The sequence below is a fragment of the Toxorhynchites rutilus genome, chromosome 1 (genome assembly GCF_029784135.1).
Source record: "Toxorhynchites rutilus septentrionalis strain SRP chromosome 1, ASM2978413v1, whole genome shotgun sequence".
NCBI classification, from domain to species: Eukaryota; Metazoa; Arthropoda; class Insecta; order Diptera; family Culicidae; genus Toxorhynchites; species Toxorhynchites rutilus.
The window spans coordinates 69381776-69406592 of record NC_073744.1 but is presented as its reverse complement, the minus strand read 5'-3'; the positions used below and the strand labels follow the sequence as shown (position 1 = coordinate 69406592).

General features: G+C 39.0%; 1 protein-coding gene across 2 annotated transcripts in view; it reads right to left on the bottom strand.

The window, feature by feature from the left end:
• The window catches only part of LOC129770391 (protein pellino), a 151529-nt gene that overhangs the window by 123989 nt on the left and 2723 nt on the right, over positions 1–24817 (bottom strand). Inside the window, exon 1 of one of the 2 annotated variants that reach the window (XM_055773219.1) lies at positions 18522–19662. The exons of the other annotated variant lie outside the window; for it this stretch is intronic. Coding sequence (XP_055629194.1) covers positions 18522–18532 — 11 coding nt within the window. The 5' untranslated portion in view covers positions 18533–19662. Of the gene's footprint in view, positions 1–18521; positions 19663–24817 lie in introns of those variants that run through there. 2 annotated transcript variants of the gene reach the window in all.

Below are 24817 nucleotides of genomic sequence, written 5' to 3'. Positions count from 1 at the left end.
TTCTTGGGTAGCTATTAAAAGAGCGAAAGGTTCCGCACTGAAGATGGAGCATTGTGGTGGAAGAGAAAAGCTACCTATGTATCTACTCTCAAAAATTCCACATCCAACTCCATCGGCATTGACTGAACCATCTGTATATACCTGGTGATTGATTTGGAAATTGGATGCAACGAGGTTATTGAAGCAGGCTTTGACTTTTGGAGAAGGGTCTCCCGCCCGAACTGCCTTGAGAAGTTCAAGGTTAATGTTCGGCGGTTTGACGTTCCAATTTCTTCCCGTCGCAGATGAACGTTCACATATATCGGGAAGATCTTTGTTCGTGAGATTTTTGAACCATGTTTTAGCCCTATGTATTAATGGGACATTGTGGTCGCTTTCGGGGAGTGACAAGTGACGGATGGCTTTATTAGTGATGGCTTTTGTTACCAGGTGGGTGAAGGGAAGTTGCCCACTTTCTGCCATTACAGCAAGAGTAGGACTGGAGGGAAAAGCGCCAATTGCGAGCCTAATTGCTTTATTGTAAATTGGTTGAATGGTGTTTAACACCTTGTCCCCTCCACGGCTGAAGGTGCGTATTCCGTAAAGGATTTGTGGGACCAACCAAACATTTACAACATTTAGCAGCGTCTTTCTATGACCAGAGGCTAGGTTGCCTGCGATAGCCTTGATGATGTTCAATTTCTTTCTGGTGGCTATTTTGGTCTTTTGGGAATGTGATAGGAAGTTGAGTTTCTTGTCGAAAGTAACCCCTAGTATTTTCAATGTCCTCATTGTAGGGATCGGGATTTTGTTGAGCTGAAGATAGGTTCTCCTTCTGAGAGCTTTTCCGATATGTATGTGTTTGGATTTCTCCGGGGAAATTTTGAAACCTGTTTTTAGAGCCCAGTTTTGGATGGAGTCTAAGGTTTTTTGAAGCCTCTTTCTCTGAATTAAGCCGAAACAGCTCGTAGAGATAAGAGTGATGTCATCTGCATAGACTATGATTTTTATGTGGTCCGGGATAACCTCGAATAGAGATTGCATGGCAATGTTGAAGAGGGTTGGTGAAAGTGCTGAGCCTTTGGGGAATCCGTTTTCTGGGATTTTTAGAGAAGATTGGTGGTTGTTAATAACGGTTTTGAAAGACCGGTTTTCTAGAAAACATGTATTTTTTTGCCATCGCTCCCTTTTAACGCTCATTCGTTCTCGTCTCGTTGGATTCGCCCCTCTGGCTGAGTCTGCCGATTTGTCTCTATCCTGTGAGTGTGTACCGCTAGAGTATAAAACACGCGGACCCCAAAAAAATATCTTATTTTCTTTCAAACCGTAAACCCCTGTGGTTGTACGGCATCGGCATCGTGGACGTAACAAAGGAGAACAAGTTAAGGGAAAGGCAAAGTCCCACTCGAATCGTGCAGGTGTGCAGTTCCCCGTAGGTGTATCCGCCAATTGCTCCGCAAGGGTAACTAGGCCGAACGGATTGGCGCCGGAGCACCAGTATATCTAACAGCGATTATAGAGTTTCGGCCGTCGGAGTGCTCGAGTTGGCTTGCAAAGCTGCTCACGACAAACAGAAAACACGCATCAAGAACAGAGCAGCTTCGGTTCGGCGCTCATCAAGGCAACAATTAGTTTCAGTGAGTGGCAAAGTGTTTCACCGGCACGTCCCATTAAATGTAATTTACTGAACAACATGTCACAAGCTGGATGGGAAGAAATTTTCCAACTGTGAAAGCTGTGGCGAGTGGCAAACGCAATAGCTAAACAGGAAGGTTTAACCGAACAAGATGGGAATATCGAGTGATAACAAAAACACAACACCAAAGGTTCTTTTCAGAACCATCAACATATTCATAAAGAGTAAACAGTAAACTAATCCATTTTTCAGGTAGATAGGTAGGTATTCACGTAGGAGAAGAAAATAAAACAATATATTTAAAATATATATTTAACAAAAGCTGTCCCCTTTGTATAGTCCTACGTCACTCCGGTTATGTCCCCGACATTACCCACCCGTCTTTTTTACGTTTCGAGAACACCTAAATGGTCTGACCTGATTCTCGGGTCTAAAACGGTTGCAATCAGATGATTTTGATCTTCTTCTAAGTAGTTAAAACGACCTCTCCAGCGTTTAAGTATGTTCTCATACGAAGTAAGTTTGTGCATTATCGTCCATATTCAAATACTTTTTTGATGCAGGAAAATGTGCAATTACCTCCAATGTATAAAAGCCCAACGCACTTCTCGATCAAGCCTAACAGTTGTAGATTCTTCAAATTAGTGAATTTGTTGCCGATCATAATAATTTCGATTTGTAGTGAAGTAAGTGTACCCCCTCTCAGACTATCATCCCTGAAGACAGTTCTATGTTTGTTCTCAATCTCAATGAAAATAATTGATTGCTCATTGCATGTAACTCTTACTCTTACTCGGCCAGTATTCGAATTATCTCAATACACTCACAAAAATCTAATAATATAAAACCATTATCTGAATAAAACTGTTCTAAATTCCTTGTAGGAAATATGATATACTATTAAATGGTTTTTTTCAATTTAGCAATAATTGCACTTTGGTTACGATATCACCACTGCGCAAAGCTAAATTGGATACTTATTCTAAACGAAAAATGTAATATTCGTTCAAATTTTTTATTTAAAAATGTATTTGTTTCTTGCTTACATTTAACACTTTATTTGCACCATGTCAAATGTCGTTTCTCTCAATTTTGTATTTGCTAATAAAAAGACGAATTGCCGGCCAAACCACTATCCGTTTCATCACTATCCAGGATGTCATAATACCGAGTATGCTGTATGGTTATATAAAAAATTCAATTAAGGCAGTATTCAGTCTAGAAATTTGAAAAAAAAAATTAGAAAAATTTTCCTTCATATTTCTGTAGTTTAGGCATTCAAAAATATACTCTAGAAAGGACTTCGGAAAGATGTTTGCATCAATTGATAGGGAATATTTCTACGCATCTATCGCAATTAATAAAATGTCATTTTTCATTAGATAAATAATTGAATAACTGTAAAATGTTAAGCGTTATCTAAACGCCCTAACTGCCTCGTTTTGATTGGCCCGATTTACGGTTTCCCCAACACAGACTTCAAAACCAAGCAGCATTGGCGAAATCGACATTGCAAATACATGAAAGTTGGGGCAGCTTTTGTTCCCACCGAAATGCGTTTCCCTAACGCAGACTTCAAGTCCAAGGAGCGTGGGAAAGTTAGCATTGCAAATGCATGCAATTCGGGGGCATTTTTGTTCCGACTGAAATGTGTTTCCCTACCACAGACTTCAAATCCATGGAACGAGGGAAAATTGGCATTGCTAATACATGCAAGTCGAGGGCAATTTGTTCCGACTAAAATATGTTTCCCCAACACAGGCTTCAGAAACAAGGTGTCCAGGGAAATTGGGATTGTAAATTCATGCAGGTCGGGAGTATTTTTGTTCCGACTGAAATCTGATTACCTATAAAGACTTCTAAACCAAGGTGTCTGGGGAAATCGCCATTGCAAATACATGCAAACTGCAATCAATACATACAAATGGTTACTAAGCTAAGATAGTCCCACGTCAACCTTGCGGTTATATCATAGATATAACCCACCCATTTTTTTTTCAACACGATATCTCAAGTTCTACCAAACCGATTCATGTCAAATTTATATGGATACAATCTCTCTATCTCTGTATCGCATGACCCTCTAAAAATATTTTTTTTTCATTTTACTGTTTTCAAAAAATCAAGAAACGCAACAAAAAACGTTTTAAACCGCATTTTGTTTTTCAAACGACCACCATTTTGTCGAAAAAGATGTTTTTGACTTGTCCGAGCTCCATGCGATAGCGCCATCTTTACTGATTCAGAATCTGTTCGATTTTTTTGTTACATATAACCAGAAAGGCTAGAATCGTGTACGCCATGACACAACTTTTTAAACGGTTTTATTTAGTTTGCCCTGTAATTTGTATGTGTGTATGTTTGTAACATGTTCGTCTGCTGCGACTTACCACATTGATAGAAATTTGAACCTCTTCCTGTTGACCGATTGATCTGAACTTTGGAACACACCTTTATCTCTGCAGTCATCATAAAACTGCGTATTTCATGATTTTAAAAATCGAAGATGGCAGCCGCTACAAAATGGCGGATTACATATTTTCCCCAAACTCCATCAACATGGGTATCAAATGAAAGGGCTTGACTAGTAGAACACAGTTATACATGAGGAATGCAAATCGAAAATGGCCGCCACAACAAAATGGCGGATTACATATTTTCTCAAAACCGCTGTAACAAAATAGCCAATTACTTTTTTAAAAGGTTTCATTCAACATGGCCTGTTTGTATGTATGTTTGTATGTCTGTAGGGTTGTCCCACATTAATAAAAATTTGACCCCGTTCCTTTTGACTCATTGATCTGAAATTTGGAACACACCTTTCTCTGCTGTCATTAAAATGCGGTGTATTCCATTATCCAGTGTTTGGATTTCGATCAAAATCGAATGATACACAATGTGTCATGCAAGTAAACTCTCACGAATATATAACCAAATATGAGAGGATCATTCAGATACTTGTATGAATGTCAGTAATCACTTGTGTAATATTTAGTGATTAAACTAAGAGAGGAACGAAGACTGTTGATTGCATATCCGATCTGTATCACACATCGCATACCATTTTCGAAGCCTGCATACAAGTTTGAACCACATATATCGTCCCATTTTACTATAGCGAAACCCACTGCACAGAAAAGTGCAAAGCAATAAATGATACAAGAAAAATTACGTCATCATTTAGTCACCATTTGCGGAGAGCAGCGAATGGGAAAAGAGATAAAACGCGAGAGTTTTTGCTTCTCACTGGAGCGGTGTTGCTAGTAAAACTATGCGGTCTATATGAATATACATATTTCGAGGTATAGCGGCGTTAAAAATGGAAAATATAATCTGACTACCCTCCCTTAGCCTCTATCGAGCTATATAATCATATAGTTTGCACTCTCTGAGACTTAAAAATCAGGATCTGCTACATTAGCTGAATATGAATCTTTCGCTTTGCGTGGTCCGTACGATCCTGTTGTTTCATGATGCATGGAGAGGTCGATATGCATATGTTAGAGGCAAAGAAGAAAATAAGCTTTCTGACCAAAAGCGTATATGATAGCTTTGCTTGCATGCTGGTGTGCAATAAAGTGCGAGCCGATGCAGAGTTGTTTCGTTCTCTTTTGTGACGTGATTTGCAACACATAACAACAAAAGAATACCGCTGGGGGAAATGTTTCCTGAAAGATCATATTTGAACGAACGAAAGCGATTTTTTCAATGAGTGGATCATTTGGCAAACACTGCCATTATCTTAAAAAATCCAATTTGGCCGCCGGTAAAAAATGGCTGAATGGCTTAACTTGGAGAACACACTACATTATGAACAACATAAATTCAAAAAGGTGTATGTATTATTTTGTAATTCTCTCAATATCGATATCGAATGAAATGATTTGACTAACAGAATGCAGTACATCATCAGAATATTTCGAAGAAGATTAGATAAAAAATAAAAATAAAAAAAATTAATGGTTTTATTGTACAAAAGTAAACTAATCGTACAGATAATGTACTAAAAATAAATAAGTGAAATTTTAGTAGCAAGGCTAGTAGCAGTTAGTAGTTATCACATCCCTTCCTTCATTAATCTAGGGCAATGAAGAGACTAAAATGAAATCATGGGGCACGTCGGATTTCCATTATCCACAGTTAGTTGTTTCATCATATGCCCCACGATTTTGACGTAGGACTACGTCTAACCGGAAGATATAGGGGGTGAAATGGAAATCTAAGCACTGAACAAGAAATGCAAGATTTGGAACGCTTATAACTCGAGCATTTCTCAATAGATCGCAAAGGTTTTTGCATCAATTGATAGGAAATATATCTACGCATCTATCATAACGGATAACATTTCATTTTTCTTGAGATAAATAATTGAATAATTGTGAAATATCAAGCATTGTCAAAATGCACTATGTGCCCATTTTTGATTGGTCCATTTTGTACTCCTCAAATCGTACCGGTCAAAACGGGCAACCAGAGCAGCAGCGAAATAGAATGAAGCACGATTGGAAAGGAAAAAGAAAAAAATGAACGAAACATTGGTCGCAGTCTCACACATGCGTAATTCTCTACCAGCCAGTCAGCTTAAAAATCCCCGCTCCGCTGCCGTAACGATCATTCTCATTCAAGCCGTACACCACATCGTTTCGCATCACAACACATCAACAAACCAACCCAAGCAGCCATGTCTGGACATGGTAAAGGAGGAAAATGAAGGGAAAGGCAAAATCCCGCTCGAACCATGTTGATCTGGAGTTCCCCGCAAGGGTAGCTAGGCCGAGCGCGTTAGTACCAGTGCACCAGCCCACCTAGCCGGCGTTATATAGTTTCGGCCGCCGAAGTGATCGAGTTAGCTGGCAAAGCTGCTCGCGACGATAAGAAAACCCGCATTCGGAACAGAACACATTCGGTTCGGTGGACATCAAGACAACAGGCAGTTGCAGCGAGTGGCGAGTGGCAAACGCAATCGCAAAACGGCTTCAGGTAGCAGAAGAAAAAAAGTTTGTTCGTTATACAAACTGCTTTGATGGCAAATCCAGAACAAGGCGGCATCGAGGGCGTTCGAAATGGTTTTTTTCAAAACCACGAGTACTAAGTTTTCTAAATTGGAACCATTCCATAAAACAAGGCGCTTTTCAGGGCCATTAAACCTCCCAAAAAAGAGTTTAGGAAATACAGTTCAATGCTTTCTAAAACAATATCCAAAATAATAATAAAACACAAATTGATTTTTTCATAATTTGTTTGCCAGGATATGATGAGTATGTGAATTTGGCAGTTGTTCTGAGCTTGTTGATTTTCACCAATTCTTAAATTGCTTCTAGATTGAAAGTACAGTAATTTACACTTATCTCGACATTTAGCTAATTGGACGGACCTGTAATGCGACATATTTAGTTGGACATTTTTGTAAACATAGAGTTCGGGGTCCAAATTATGACCCCACATTGAAAGTCGACACTGTACCACTGTCATCGCAAATGTTCAATTACAGGTTAAAATTACCTCCAATCCGATACTGAGTGGTGGTAATGCGACGTGCCATTGAATGTAATTTACTGTAAAATATGTCACAAGCTGGATGGGAAGAAATTTTCCAACTGTGAAAGCTGTGGCGAGTGGCAAATGCAATCGCTAAACAGAAAGGTTTAGCCGAACAAGATGGGGATATCGAGTGATAACAAAACAATAAACTCTTTAGATTGAAGATAATTTTGTGATCCTGAAAAGGACCCTTTTTAGCCTGCATGTGAATCCAACGAGCGAACAAATCGTAATGAATGTATTTTTTTGCCATCGCTCCCTTTTAACGCTCATTCGTTCGTCTCGTTGGACTCGCCCCTCTGGCTGAGTCTGCCGATTTGTCTCTATCCTGTGAGTGTGTACCGCTAGAGTATAAAACACGCGGACCCCAAAAAATATATTATTTTCTTTCAAACCGTAAACCCGTGTGGTTGTACGGCATCGGCATCGTGGACGTAACAAAGGAGGACAAGTTAAGAAAAAGGCAAAGTCTCACTCGAACCGTGCAGTTCTCCAATTCCCTGTTGGTCGCATTCACTGATTGCTCCGCAAGGGTAACTAGGCCGAACGGATTGGTCCCGGAGCACCAGTATACCTAACAGCGATTATAGAGCTTCGGCCGTCGGACTGCTCGAGTTGGCTTGCAAAGCTGCTCACGACAATCAGAAAACCCGCATCAAGAACAGAGCAGCTTCGGTTCAGCGCTCATCAAGGCAACAATTAGTTTCAGTGAGTGGCAGAGTGTTTCTCCGGCACGTCGCATTAAATGTAATTTACTGAACAACATGTCACAAGCTGGATGGGAAGAAATTTTCCAACTGTGAAAGCTGTGGCGAGTGGCAAACGCAATAGCTAAACAGGAAGGTTTAACCGAAGAAGATGGGAATATCGAGTGATAACAAAAACACAACACCAAAGGTTCTTTTCAGAACCATCAACATATTCATAAAGAGTAAACAGTAAACTAATCCATTTTTCAGGTAGATAGGTAGGTATTCACGTAGGAGAAGAAAATAAAACAATATATTTAAAATATATATTTAACAAAAGCTGTCCCCTTTGTATAGTCCTACGTCACTCCGGTTATGTCCCCGACATTACCCACCCGTCTTTTTATTTTAGTCTTATCATTATACTAGATTAATGAAGAAAGGGATGTGATAACTACTAACTGCTACATGCCTAATTACTTTCTAGCTTTTAGCTAGAAACCGATTAACTTGAAAAGATTTTTTCACTTTTTTTTATTCCCCTCACTTCATCAGCTCTCAACTCTTCTCGTTATGCATATTTTTTCTCTGTTCAATTTTTGTTTTATTGTTAAAAGACAGATGAGTGTCTAGCGCTGTTGTTAACTAGTCATTGACGTTAACTTAATTTCATAAAATCGTGACCTGTTTTCTGATGTGGCACTCTTACTGAAAGACGTAGTCCTACGTAGAAAAACTGTACTGATTCTGAATTGACAGAGCTTTAGTATCACTACGATGTGCATTTAAGAAATAATTCAACCGCAGTTAAGTCTAATTCGTACAAAACGTCTAATTTGGTTGTATTCCCATGTTTATACCTGGTACTCATGTGAACAGAGCAGCTAGTATGCAGAACAATTCTCGCTGCATGAATGAAGTTTTATCAGACACATGAAAGGGCTTGATAAGCCATAATTACTCCAAAACTATGTTCAACCAAAGCTGACTGTTGCAGTAAAAGCAGTTACAAAACCACCATTCTCATCCTTGGTGGATGTGTGTGCCTGAAGCCATGTGAATGAATAAATTATTCTCCCCACATTGTTCGAGTCGACTCGGCTAAACACTGCCGTTGTGGACCTAAACTGCCACACCAGAACAGAAGAACAGTGACTTTAGCGAGTCGTGTCGCCTTCCCTTCCGTAGTGCCAGTGCCATTCACGTCAACGTATCGATGCTCCACAGCAAAAAGAAATTTGAGAAAAATTTTCCCCGCAGCGCACAAGAAAAGATACAATGAATGTGAAGTGGATACCAAACAAAACCGCAACATAACAACACCAACACTCAGTCGGTCTGCCAAAGGGTGCAATTTGGAAATGGATGGAATGAAAGTTGAACACCCAAAAATAGGGGCACACGAAAAATGGTGGCATTTGTTTATTTGATGAGTGAAAATAAATTTAAATTTTTTATACATCATAATAAATTATTATATGATAATTATTCAATTCATGGGTTTCACTGAATGGATATATAGGCAAAGAAACTCTCAAGATAGCTCTACGAGAAAAAGTAGCTTCAGACTGAAAAGACAGCGTTGAGAAAATTTTGCTGTCTTTTCTAGAACTCAACAGGAAGCTGATTGCCTTCTCTGGTCGCGAATTAGCAAGCTGTCTCTATTCACATCCGACCAAACAGTAGTACAACAACAGTGACGTCACTATGGTTCGAGGAAAAGTTCGAGCAATGACAATATATTGAGAAAAAAAACACCTTATTTTACTCTAACAAGATATCCGTGTCCGTTTTTTTCGTGCTCAATCTTCACAGAGCCGGTCGACAATAGGACCAAAAGCTCGAATCTCACACAGTGTGAAGAAAATGACATTCGATACATTTCATGTTCATCTATTCGTCCCTCTTCCAGTGATTGTATGTTTTGAAGTCCAGCTTCCTGTGCCGCTGGTGGAACACTAACGGATTTGATAGATAAGCGGTATATGTTCGCATAAGCGGTATATGTTCGATTTTGTTTATGAACCCTTTCTCTACTTTCACGACGCTCGTAGAGAAAGGGTTAATACAACCCAAGACAGAAAAACAAAAAGAAAACAGCTTATTGTCATTGGAATACATTCTGTCAAATATTTACCGGGAATTTGTAATTTTTAATCTTCCCGCTGAATATTTTCTATTTTTTTTATTGGTATTGTAGGGCGCTTGTAGCGTGCATATGTATTAGTAATCTGTTGGGCAGGCAAAAGTGATCACTGCATAGGATTTATATGGATCGACAAGATTGAGCTTTGTTGGAATAATTATTTTAGCGAAATAGTTTAAAAAATTACGCGCTACTCTATATTAATAACATGCGAACATATCTGGCTTCACATAAAAATATTTACTATTAGCGTCAAAGCCATATACACGAAGCAAAATAGAACTTTCTGTTATAGCTCTGATCCATATCAATATATCAGATTGATTTTTCAATAGTTCCACAGGAACAGTTCAAATTACACATTGCGATTGTTTAGCCGAATTAGGTGAATATGTTCCCATGTAAGCTTTGCTCTGGAATGCCGAGCTCGTGAAGAAGTAGACTATAACGAACATTCGTGTGCAGATATCCTTAATAAGTTGTTAGTTCCACCAAAAAAAACGGTTGATTGTGTTGAAATTAAGGACATATTCAGCCAAAAAGATCAACCAACCCTCAGTTATGATTTCCAGGTACTTGAATGCTCTGCGGAGAAGTGAAATATGTTTATAAGAAAATTGATTGGAAACTGAGAAAATCCATCAGTTGGCCAATCCATGGAAAATACAAGGAAGCATTCGAACGTGACCTCAAGCCTCTGTGACTTTGATATTGATCCGAACATGCTAATAATCCTTTTCTGACAATTTTTCGTTCCAAATCTAGTCAGAAAATCGCTCAATGAAAAACACAGAAGCCCTGGTTCAGGAAATATCTTGCCTAACTGTTTTACAAAGTTCATGTTAGTTCTATAAAAAGTTTTGCGCTGGTAGAAAGACCGCATCTATATTTAAATCATTTACAAGAACGCCGATTGATATTAAATTCGCTTCTGCTACAAAGAAACTACGAATGTAAACAAGCGATGTGTGCCCAACAGATGCTCTGCATGTATGTGTAGCAAGAGCCCTATTGTGGTCTTGAAGTCAATTTTGAGCGCGATCTGTCATTTATAGCGAATTCGTTTTTGAAACTGAGTTAGTTCCAAACCAATGAGGTACATATGAGGTGGAGCAGTAGACAGAGTATATTTGTACTGGTAAACAAAATATAGTGTCGTCATTATTTGCATTCAATATAGAATGTATATGGAATAAACGGAACAATATTTAAATAACCCATAATTTGATGATGTCTATTTTTCTCAACCACATACACCGGTACTGGGAGCCTTCAAAATATCATCATATCATCGCGAAAATAACGAAAATTTGTTTGCTTCTTTGAAGGTGAGAGAGTGAAAATGACACACAAAAGTATCACTTTTAATCCTCTTTTCTGACATCATTTCACAAATATCAACTGCACACTGTCACATTACACGCATATTCAACGGGAACTCCACGAAAAGATTTGTTTTCAATTGATAAGAAACTTGCCACAAAAAAGTGTTTTTACATGGATATGGAAGACAATTGAATGTAAACACAAATATTGACGTTACAATGTGATAAGTAGCTATGGCAGCGCATGCTATCACGCACACTACGCTCGCAAATTCTCCCACCTGCTCCACCTAATAATCCTGTTCATGGGTTCCAAACTGACTCTGTAATAAAAAAAGTTTCACGTTTCACGAATGCTGCGGTTTGTTGGTGTGCGTTATATAGTATGATTTGTTTATATTTGCGATGACAAATGTACAGTGTCGACGTCTGGTGGCGATATTAGTGCTTGGGAGGTGAATTATTCTCTATCAGACCAGAAGGGCCAAGTGCAATGTAAGATTATAAAAGTTTGAATGAAAATTTCTACTTCATATTGTTTGATCACCTTGCACATGTAGTCCTGACACTCACTCAAACATTTGTCGATGTCGATAATATAAAATCATCATCAGACACAGTTTTCGTTCAATATGTTTTTACAATTTCGGAAAAAAAATCTTATTTCATCACATAAAAAACCGATACGTTAAAGTAAATTTGCATTCATAATTTTCATTTTAAAAGCATGTTTATTCCACCTGAATATCCATCACTATTTTCACCTCCCATTGAAAGTGCACGAAGACTAATACCGTCTACGCGAATATACTCTTCAAAATCAGAACCCGAATTGGATTACGATTCCAATAATACGAAAGAAAAAGCAGCAGGTTTTCCATTTTCATAGTCTTTATTTTTAGATTTTCCGAAACAATACTCGGAACATGACAGTTCAGTATAGTTGTATTGGTGAACCCGAGTGCGAAACAGCTTTCTGGTTGAACCTAGTGCGAAACTAGGTTGGAACTGAGTGAATAGAAAAACGTTTTGACAGCAGTCAGTTTGGCACTGGGGTAGAAACTGAACAAAAACGAATTCGTTATTAGTTTGCTTACAGCGTCATTACGAACAAGCCAACTTCTTTTTGCTAGGCGATTTTTTATATGGATAATTATTTTGGTCAAAGATAGTGTGAGAGATCTTTTATGGAAACAAAATTTCTTGTGCCGAACCTTTGAAAATGTTGCGGAATACACTTAATGACTCAGTTATGCCGGAAACACGGGTGTATCAATCTTATACTATTCTTACATCCGTGTTTTCGGCGTTCAAAAACGACTGAGAAGAGATGAACGATTTGCCACGTCAAGGAAGACTATCCACCTCTTCAACTGATGAAAACATCGACAAAATGAAAGAAAATGGTGCTCTCAAATCGTCATTTAAGTTAAGGAGAGCTAGCTCGTAAATTGAACATCTCTCACGAGACCGTTCGTCATATTTTGGTTGATATTTTGGGCATGAGCCAGCTCGACTAGTGCCATAAAGATCAATTTAAAATATAGAATAAAGAAAAATTTCATCGGAATCAAGTGGCTGAAGTGGCTGATCCAACGCACAATTACTAGCGATATGGCCCCGTGTGACTTCGAAACCCTATCTTCGAAACTCAAATTACCGTTTCGTGGGATCCGTTTTGATAGCATTGAGGACCTCAAAATTAAATCTGCTGCGTGAACTGAAGGCAATTATTGAATACAGCTATAAAAAAGTCTTTCGATGTCAGGATCGTTCGTAGGAAAAAGTGTATTGGTCCAGAAGAGGCCTATTTTGAAGGCGATAATATGAATTGAGATAATAAAAAAAGCATTTTCTTCAGAAACACAAATTCCCGGTATTATTCGACAGAATGTATTTTCCTCATTTAACCCACTCCATCGTGACTTTACAACGTTTTGAATAAACCCTTTTTGGCACCTTTTCATGTATGAATCACACAATTCCCAAAAAAAATAACCCATATGATGGTAGAATTGAGAAAGTTTCCTCCGTTGGAGAATACTCCATAGCTGAATTCAAAAACTTTTAGAACGTTTCCTAACTCCTGACCTTTTGCGGCTTTCGACCATTTGTTTCGGACCCATTTCATAAAATACAAATGAATGATTTGCTCACGGTATACAAACATCTTTAAAAATGTTGATGCCCTGACCAAATATACCGATAAGATGGATTTGTCAACAATATGACCTAAAGCACTCCGCCGAAGTAGCCTAACAGTGATTCAATCATAAATCATAATGTCATAAGCATTATAAAAAATACGATTTTGGATTGGCCACGTCAACCTCAATTTCGACCCAATTGGGGAACTTGTGGGAAAAATATGCTCGTGAATGTATTTCCGCAATAAGGATCAATTGTTCGAACAAATCCAAATAGCTTGGCCATCGATTCCTCAAAACTTAATCGAAAGCCGGTTTATAATCTGAATATACAAGTTAGTAATCGAAAATAACACAAAAATACTAGGAAATATTCAGCATTCAACGCGTATTTTTAGCGATACCTAATTTTTGATGTGTATAAACATAAAATCCAGTTTTTTTATTCAATTAGAATCCGGAATCACTGTTCAGGTTTTAGCAGCACTCGTAGTAGGCGTATCTTAAATTCACCGAGAGAAGAAATTTGATTCTGGACAGCCACATCCGGCTTGATCTGGTTCTAAAATCGCGAAATCACTGAAAATGACTAAATCTATCCTGGCACCCCGTTGTCAAGTAACCAAACAGAGTTTTTTTCCGCGCTACAAGTTTATCGATTTCTTTTATATATTCGACGGTTCAATTCGTGAATCATCACCCTGGGGCGAGTAAAGACCCCCGGGCACCCGGCCGGTCAAAATGCGGCCACCAAAACGCCGCAATTGGCCATCCGTAAAAGCATGAAGCACCGACTCGAAGTCGCACATAACCCGGACAGTGCCTCCCGTGCGAAGAGCCCGTACTCGCTCCCGCGAGAAACTGTATGATCTGGCCAATATGAAATCGATGTCTTTACCGGATTTAGTTCTCGTGGATATAGCTTCCATTCGCAATAGCGAATATTCCCGTTAGGAACGACTTCGAGATGCTGAGCCATGACAGTGATGACGATGACACTCCCAAAGGCCTTCCAGTATCCATTCCGGTTCCGAAGACAACCACGCTGCACACGCTGTGTTCCTCCGATCGCCATCGTCAAGAAAACCTCAAAGCAGGTGCGCGAATTCATGGCTAAAATTGATATTGTCCAGGACAAATATAACATGAAAGCGACCAAAACGGGCGTTCAGTTGTTTTGCGGATGGCTTCCGCAGTGCTTTGGGCGCACTCAAGTCGAACAACATCGAGTTTCATATATACATTCCCGCTGCCGAGCAACCAGTCAAAGTCATTCTCTCGGGATTGTCAGTGTACGAGATCAGCGAACTGGAGCAGGAAATGGCAGCACACGGTGTCACGCCTACCGAGACTAAACCTTTCTCCCGAAAGACTGCAGGTTTAAAAGAGAGTGCGCTCTACTTGCTACACTTCCCCAAAGGCTCGGTCAAGTTGGCGGATATAAGGAAGATGAAGGCAATCTTCAATATCATGGTGAAATGGCGTTACTACGAACGACGAGCTTCGGATGCAGGACAGTGTCACCTGTGCCAACAGTTCGGCCACGGCATGCGGCACTGCAATCTTGCACCAATGTGTGCGAAATGCGGCGAGAAGCACCTATCGACGTCATGCTCACTCCCCAAGAAAGCAGAGCAACAAATGGAGCAGCAGGAAAGAACACGCGGTTTGTTACGATATGCCAATTGTAGCGGGCTGCACACTGCAAACTTTCGTGGTTGCCCATCCCGTAAGAATTATCTCATGAGACTGGAAACCCTAAAGGCTAAATCACAACGAACACCAGCATCAACTGCTCTACCACATCATCCGCCTACTACTTCCACACAAAATAATAACATTCCATCCAGAAACTCAGATCACCCATCGACAGGATCGTATGCCTCCGTTTTGAACATGCAAATGAGTAGCAATACAGAACTTTTCAGTATGACAGAATTTCTAGCTCTAGCCCGAGAACTGTTTGCTCGTTTATCGAACTGCCAGAACAAGCAGCAGCAATATTTAGCCTTTTCGGAGCTAATCATCAAGTATGTCTACAATGCCTAATGTAGACAGCTTACATGTGATAAACTGTCATCCGTAACTGTGTTTTGAAGAAACTATCTCTAAAGGCTCACATGTTCCTTGCCAAAATATTTTCTGCGTGTATTCGATTTGGATACTTCCCTTCCTGTTGGAGGCATGCGGTTGTCATTGCTATCCCAAAGCCTAACAAGGATCCAACTAATCCAATGAAATACTGGCCAATAAGCTTATTGCCTACGCTCAGTAAACTACTCGAACTATCCCTGATGAACAGTTTGGCATCAAAAGAGGGTACTCGACAAATCACCAACTGGTTAGACTAGTAAGGGAGGCTCGAAACAACCGCGCACATGGCAGATCTTCGGGCATGGTCCTCTTAAATTTTGAAAAGGCGTACGAATCCGTTTGGCAGGAAGCAATTTTGAATAAGATGCTTCAAGGAAACTTTCCCTTGTTTATTCTAAAAATCATCCGTTCCTTTCTGATGAACCGCTCATTCCATGTTGTGTTCAACAACCAATCATCAGACTCAAAAACCGCGCCTTCGGAGTTTTACAAGGGGCTGTTCTTAGCACCACTCTGTAAAACATCTTCACAGCCGACCTTGTGATGCTTGATAATGCTCAGTATTTTCTGTTCGCCGACGACACCGGCTTCATTGCGTCGGACTCAGACCCAGTGATAGTTGTCACCAAACTGCAAGCGGCTCAAAATGCTATTGAAGACTACCAAAAGCGATGGAAAATCAACGCTAATAAATCTCAAACAATTTTCTTCACGCGGAAACGAAGTACACGGAACCTGCCTCTCAGTCATATCACTGCATGTGGGCAACAAGTTCCATGGTCGGATAACGTGAAGTATCTAGGTCTAACCTTGGATCGGAAGTTGAATTTTGCCACCCATATAAAGGACACCCTGAGCAAATGCGACAAGCTCACAAGAACCTTTTATCCGCTCATTAAAAGGCGCTCGCATCTCGACAAACGCTCAAAGTTACTGCTGTACAAGTGAAGCAAAACCGGCTCCTAAAAATGATGTTGATTCCATCCAAACGAGGACGTCCATAAGATCGCAGATATGGAAGAAATCGACGAATAGTTTCAGCGAATACTCCCTAAACTCTGGACTGGATGCACTACCTCAGCAAACCCATTGTTGCAGCACATGGCGCCGTAAAACTGTGATATTAGGATAACAAATTTTATTTTTCTTCATACTATCCCCTAAACTTACGCAATACAGAGCGGAATCGATTATATGCAGTTTCCGATTTCTTTTCGCTGTATATAATCGGATCCTGTATAAAATCGAGTCAAAAAAATTTTTTTTTCATTGGTTTTTTCTGCATGTATTCTTCGTTTTTTTTTATATAAAAGAAGAATTTGAAGATTTGGCTCTACATTAAAAAGTACGCTACGGAAGACGATGCTGTTGCTTTAATTTGAAACATGAGAAAATTTATTAAATTCTATAGTAGTGGAACATCTAAATTAGTGCATTTTGAAAAACTTGAAAGTTAATATTTTTGAGTGTGTTATTTATAATTTTATCCTAAAAATTTATGTTAAACTTGATTGTTTCTACCAATTAAATTGAATCTCTCTAACCGCTCTACAATTTGTTCCTTGAAACCCAACTTCTATCTTTCTTAATTTGGCTGCAACATCGATATGAATAATTCCTGGTGAAAATTCAAGCAAAATCTTGAAAATTCACGATTTTTACCCCTCTGTACATGTAATAACCACTTAAATAAGTCATATTTGAAGTATAAAAAAATATTTTTTTTAAATTGTATATAATCGAGTCTAAAATTGTATATAATCGAGTCCGACCTGCAAGCGAAGGATTTTTGTAAATTTTCCTTCAAATGATAAACAGCTAATCCAAAGGTCCAACTCAGTACTCTTAGAATTATTAGGTTGTTGAAAGTTATTCCATATCTCAACTGATGTACTTTAAACACATTGTATTGCTAAATCGAAAAATAAAAAAATTAATTGAATTGAATTGAATTGACTAAATCGATCGGGTATGAAGGGCTGAAACGTTTCAGTGAACGTACAACTGTTGTTCGAATGAATCAGAAGACGCGCGTCGTAATGGAACTTAAGGTCGGAAGCTGAGTTTGAAGGTAAGCCCGGGACTCTAGGACTACGACATTGTCAAAAACACAACTGTAACCTCCAAAGTACAATCAGCTCCCAGGCCTGAAATTCTATAAGGCCACTATCAGAGGAGACGTCCCCAGCAAATTTAAGTTCATTTTCGCTGATAGAGATTCGCAAGGGATATGCAGCCGTGGATTGAAATTCAAAGTTCTCGTTACGAATAAAACAGTGGACTTGAAAATGTATAGAGAAGAGTTCTTGCAGAATCGTTTCCTTCCTGTTATTATGGTTCACAAAGGTCCGGTGAAGTTTAGGCTAGATTTGACAAGCTGGCAGGTGGCTTCAGTGACAGATTACATTGAAAATGGCCTCAGTCCTCCCAATTTCGCCCAATCGGAAAATAGTAGGCAATTACGAAGCGGAATGACCCCTGAGGTTGATACACGGAGTCCAAACATATGATTAGAGTATCTCAAGAAAAGTACAAAAATTCGTCGGAACTCTAACGGAATATTTTTCCTGTAAAGAACAATAATAAACATGTGAAGGATTTCAATCAGAATGCTGCTGTTCTTTTCAAAGATTGATAGTATTTATGTTTCGAAGAAGTTTGGCTGCATTTCCTACAAGAGCTAGATCTAAATTTTGTATCATGATAAAAAAGAAATCTTTTAGAATGGGTCATATAATCATCATTTGAAGCGAAAAGCGAAAAAAGTTTACAGAATCGTGATCCAATAATCAAATGAAATAATATTGGCTCATAGTAATGAACGTTATCTAAATTACAACCAAGAATACATTAATATATGACAACGGTACTCCCAGTGCATCGCAAACCCACGCAATCAAAACAAAGTTTAAAAAAGTGGCAACACAAACACCGAAGAAGCCATATAGTAACAGCAGAACTCACCGTTTCACCATACTGTCGACGACGTTCGCCGTTCCGTTGGTCTCCGTAATGACGACGACGTTTTTTTCCTCCAATGATTCTATGGTTCCGAGTTTTGCTCGAGCTCCTGGCTTAGAACCGGAGCTACGCGGCTTGGCGAATGGAAATATTGTTATATCCTTTCGATTCCAACTTCACCTCACTTCCAGCGGGATCCACTTCCAGAGTGAAGGTGTTTTTGTTTTGCGGCCGATGGGGAGCTGCGTTTGTTTGCTTCCGTCGAGCTAAATTGCGATTCCTGTTCCGGCCGTATCTGGTACACTCACACAAAATAAACGCAGAACATATAATAGCGCAACCAGACCGGAAGTAAGATTCTCTCCATCTGGTAATTCACCATTTACCATAAAACACTGATTCCTTCCACAACACTGTAGTATCACTTTCCAAAACAAGAGGACATTTTCCTTCTACCCAAAACGAGACGGGATGGGATTTAGCCAATTTTTCAACCGTTTCGCCCCCTTGCTGCAGCAGAAACTCACCAACACGATTGCAGCTCGTTGACACTTGGTACACACGATATGAAAACAAGCGGCTCGGTGTGAGTGAACAGAACTGACAACCGATGGAAGCCTCGCACTCACACATACGGGTCTTGGAAAACAGAGAATGTAAAAAACACCAGAGATTACCAGCGAAAATTGAAGCACGAAAAAACAGATGAGAATCAAAATGCACCACACACAAATGCCCTTTTTCTGTTTTCTTCGTTTCGCTTTCGTTCAGATTTTTCAGTGCGAGCCTCTTCCAACTTGCGATGCAATTATTCGATTTCTCGCAGCAGAAGCGTTGCAACAGCCTTTGTTACTACCGTCTTCATTCACTCATGGAAAGAGAACACAGAAGAAAAAGACACATTCAGCTCGAATTCTGCGACATGGACTGATGATTGCCTGCAGGTAATTTGGTTTTGCAGTAAATGTATCCGGGTACGAGCTCTAACGCGATTTTCCGTCAAGAACCAAACTGTAGCACTACGCGTTTCCAAACAATAACTGGTCAGCAGTAAAAAAATACAAATCCCAATAATCCTCCTTGTGGACCACAAATGATTCCGCGGCGCTCCCACCACTAAACGCGTTCTCACCGTACGGTGTTCGGAATGGAACTGGCTATGGAGATAAAAAGATGTGTGATGTTTCGGATGTTTCAAACATTACCCAACGACTTCTCATTAAGGTGGCGCAAGCAACGTGCTTCAAAGTGGTGTTGGTGAAACTGTGGTCTCGCGAAAGTTTCCCAATGGATTTTGCTGAAATATATTCCAAAAAATGTATCAAGAGGCTGTTCACATACCATTTGGACAGCAAAAGTATGTTTTTAGACAACCCTCTCCCCCTCCGTGGACAATCGTCGACATTCCCTATACCCCTCCCCCTGTTGTCCACGTGAACATTTATCCGGTTTTTAGAAAAAATCAAGAAAATTTCAATTTTTTCGCTTAAATTTCATTTCAAGTTTGTTTCTATTTTCTATTCCACGTTTCATTGATAAAAATTATGGCCGGATTAATAGTCAGGAATGCCAGGTTTGAAGAAATGACTTCATTTTGAAGACATTTGAACTACTGTGAAGACATTTGATTTATGAAGACATTTTGAAAACAACATGAAATATGTGAAGACATTTCAGTATGATGGCGTATGTGGGTTATTGAGTGATATTGTTTCCATGAAATTCTAACTATTGGCCGAAAATATCGTCAAAAGAAGTAGGGCTATTGTCTTTAGTGCGCTTTTTTATCATTGTCACTTGTTCACTTTTATTCTTAGTAATCAACGGAGACTTTTGTCTCGGGGTTATTAACTCGCTTTTTTCAAACTTTTTTCAAGCAGAAAATCCACATGCATATAACATGAATTAAACAACAAAGCGACTTTTACTTCAAATTCTAGAGAACTTCCAGCGGTCTGAATGCATATTGCCCCTAGATACATTAGTTCATTTGCGCTCGAGAATTCGAATGATTGCTACATTGCATTTTTTTTATTATTTTGGGCCTATACTATACAATAGAGTAACTTTCTTTCAAACGACCACTTCACAAAACGAAGGTTTTCCGATTAAATACTGTTTCAATAATTAGTTTATGGATATGGTTTGAGTTACAACCAAAACATCAAAGCTAAAATAAACAAATTGAGTTATCACAGTTCCGTTTTTGTGGAAGAACTGGGTCTCAATCAACGGTTAATCAAGCCAATTATCATTTTTAAACTCATAAAATTTAGTTCGCAGTTGCGCAATATATACTAGGTTCACATTTATTGAAATAAACTTCAAAACCTAAAAGTAAGTTTAATAAAATGCGCTGTATAGCAATAACAATTTAAATAAACATTGAATTAGCTATTAAATTTTGCTCACAAGTAAGTTATGAATTTTAGTTTCATCCGATATGATTGTGAAGAAATTTTTCCGTACAATGTGAAGACATTTGAAAACATTTTTTCGTACCATGTGAAACATTTAAAAAAACAATCACCTGGCATCCCTGTTAATAGTAACGATCAGTGTTGCCACATTTGTATCTCTCCCAGAAAGGAAAAAATCTTTCTCATCTATACTTTTTCTTAAAAAAATCTGTACCGTCGGAAATATTCATTGTAGAGAATATTCATGAAATATGACAAAATACTCATTTGTTTACTAGAAAATATTGTTTTTATATACTTACTTAAATTTACTTACTAGAAATACTAGTACTTACGTATTAACGCCGCCGTCCATTTGTATTATGAATTTATTTTTTCGTAATGAAATTTTTTCTGAGGTCAATGTAAGGGGGGCGAAGTCACCATCTAAGAGCCCCCGCAGACTACAGACATTGGTCGGCGGATAGATTGGTTGAACAACTTAATCAGTATGGATCGATATGCATGTGTGCACACTACACCGATTCAATACAGACCGATAAAAAAGTTTGATGGGCATTCCGATTGCATTCAAACTATTTTGTCGGTCAACTATCGGCCGTCCACACACGACGATTGTTAATCGGCCGATAGTTCAATTCGCTCTCAATTTTGGCATCCATCGTGTCGTGCGAATCACTGAGATTGTGATGCACCCAATACTCTCTGAATCTTCTTTTGATTTTCCTTCACCGTTCTCTTCTCCGTTGTCAAACACAAATTAAATACAGTCTTTCGAGAAATTCGGCCGACAGTTGGCTAATGTGCGCACTCTTGACAAACCCGACTGTTTGGTTGGCCCGGCGTGTGCACTAGTAACCCAACCCGACCAAACTATCGGCTGAAAAAAAGTCAGCAGTGTGCGGGTGGTCTAACGAGGAGACGCAATCCGAGTCGAATTCAATGTACATTGACATTTGCTAGCCTCGAATCTCTCGTGTGTTTGATGATGCTTATACATAGTCTTTCTAAATTCAGATTGCATACTATCTTTCAATAAAATTTTAATTCACACGCCGAAAAAATATGTACCAATCTGTACTTTTTGACGAAAATCTGTAATCTGTACTGTACAGAATCTGTACCAAAAATAACGAAAAAATCTATGCCTTTCCAGATAAATCTGTACGTGCAACACTGGTCACACGTTTACATACGCATTTCTACATATATACGCACTTCTCACCCACAAACTCACGAAGATGAAAGTTACAAATCGTTCATTCAGAGAGGACGCAGGGTATTGTATATTTCTGGTACAATTTGCGATGAATGTACTGATTTACTCTAAACTTTGAATAATCCGCTACAAAAAACGGTTGAACGTATCAATATGAAACGTAATAAATTATCCATGTGCAGAATTTATTGGAATATTCAAAACTGCCTTTCGATTTGCGGTGAGATTATTACTTATCGAATTATTCATTATCAAAGACGAAGGGGTAATTTTTCATTCAAACTGTATGGAAATGTCCTATAGGAACGTTCTAGAAACCAATTGAAAGCTGGATGACAAGGTTAATTTCCCAGCAAACATTAAATCGCATAACAAGCGTATATGCCCTAAATGTTGGTTGGCATATAATGCACCTAACTGGCACATGCATGCAAAAGTGGAGGCCATATACATACATGGCAAATGCTTACCGAATTAGTTTGGATGAATATGCAACATTGACCGACTATAATAATCTTTAAAATGATGTATATCCCATCAATATGCGTTAATTTTTCATGAAGTTACAGCATGTCAAAAATCGCTTCAAATTTCATATTTCGCACTGTGTTCCTCTAGTTTTTTTGTCGAGTGTATATAAGATAAAAACACGTGAAACAAAAAAAAATTGTACAATTTTTAAAAACAGTATAACATAAGAACAGTCAGTGAATCAATCAATTATGTTATACTGTGCGTAGTGTAAAGATGTATACCCAGCAAATATTTAATCGTATAACGGGCGCATATACGTCCCCAGCAAACATTAAATCGTATAACTAGCGTATATGCTGCATATTGTGTTACATTTTTTGAGAAACATATGATGCGCCTAACTGGTATATACAAGCAAAAGTGTATATACATACATGACAATTGCTTGCGAATTAGTTTGGATAAATATACGACCTACACATCCATCTAGTGTGACTATTGTCCTACGTATAAGCGATTTACTACAGGCAAACAAAAAATCGAATGGCGGAAAATGTTCGTAAGGTTATAATTATTTTTATAACCTCACGAATCGCCATTTGTGTATATGACAACATTTATGTTTCAAGAAATAGGAATTATTCAATTGACTTTTAGTGGGAGGGGTGTATAAATATTTAAAATGAGTGGTGGTGACGATAAAGAAAACTGCTCCGATACGATCAGAACTCCGGTTGTTTGAATGATAAACAACAGCTACCTCGCTCGGCTGACTGGAATAATGTTCTAGAGCAGTTAAAACTCGTACATATAATACGAGTAAATTGCAATCGGATACGTGTTTTAGTGAAAATGTTCAGAAATTAATATAGAAATCGCCAAGGAAGGTTCAGTGCTACGACTTTCAAGTAATCAAATAACAGGAAGTAAAAATTTTCATTCAAATTTTATCAATTTGAAGCTGCTTCTGGGCCTGTTGATCTGGTAGTAATTATTTTGCCTCCCTAAATCACCATATCACCACCAGACGTCGATATTGTACATACGACATCTTGATCTTGATATGTCAAATTTCTAATGAGATGTAATCTGGCCTCAATTGCTATCTAATATGTTTTACTATTGAACGACTTTCCACACCGTGTAATACAATTTTTCGCAGTACTACATTGGTTCAATTTCTATGTTCAAGCGACTAACAAACTGCATCAGCCTGATATGCATACACCATGGTTTTTTTACGCGGTTTCTTACGAGTTTTTTACGCGGATTTTCCAATTAACGCGGTTTTTCGAACTAACGCGGTTTTTTCCGCGGATTTTCCAATAAACACGGTTTTTTGCGCGGATTTTCCGATTAACGCGGTTTTCTACGCGGATTTTTTACGAGGTGCGTATCCCCCGCGTAAAAAACTGAATGTATATGATTTCATTTAAATCGATGTTACGATAGAGTGATTAACACAATCGGGGCTTTGGCATATTACACGATTTATGATATACATTCTTTGTTCGACATTCTATATGATAGTGATTCGATCCCACTTCATATGCGACTTAGAATATGCCAAGTTTTTATTTATTTATTTTTTTTATTTATAATGATACTACATCCCATTGAGAGATTAGATCTTCTTCACAATTTTTCGCCAATAATCCCGATCCATGGCTGCAGTTCTCCAACTCCCGGCTGCACCGATTCTTGCCAAGTCCTGCTCCACCTGGTCCAACCACCTCGCTCGCTGGGCTCCTCTCCTTCTTGTTCCTACCGGATTCGATGCGAACACCATCTTTGCAGGGTTGCTGTCCGGCAATCTTGCAACATGCCCTGCCCATCACAATCGTCCAGCCTTGGCGACTTTCTGAATGCTGGGTTCACCGTAGAGTTGCGCCAGTTCGTGGTTCATTCTCCTTCTCCATACTCCGCTTTCCTGTACACCACCGTATATTGTTCTGAGCACTCGGCGTTCGAAAACTCCAAGCGCTTGTGAGTCCTCTTCAAGCATCGTCCATGCTTCGTGCCCATAGAGAACAACCGGTCGAATTAGGGATTTGTACATGGTACACTTCGTACGGGGTCGGAGTTTGTTTGACCTCAAGGATTTGCGGAGCCCATAGTAGGCTCGACTTCCATTGACAATGCGTCTTCGAATTTCACGGCTGTTGTTGTTGTCAGTTGTTATCAAC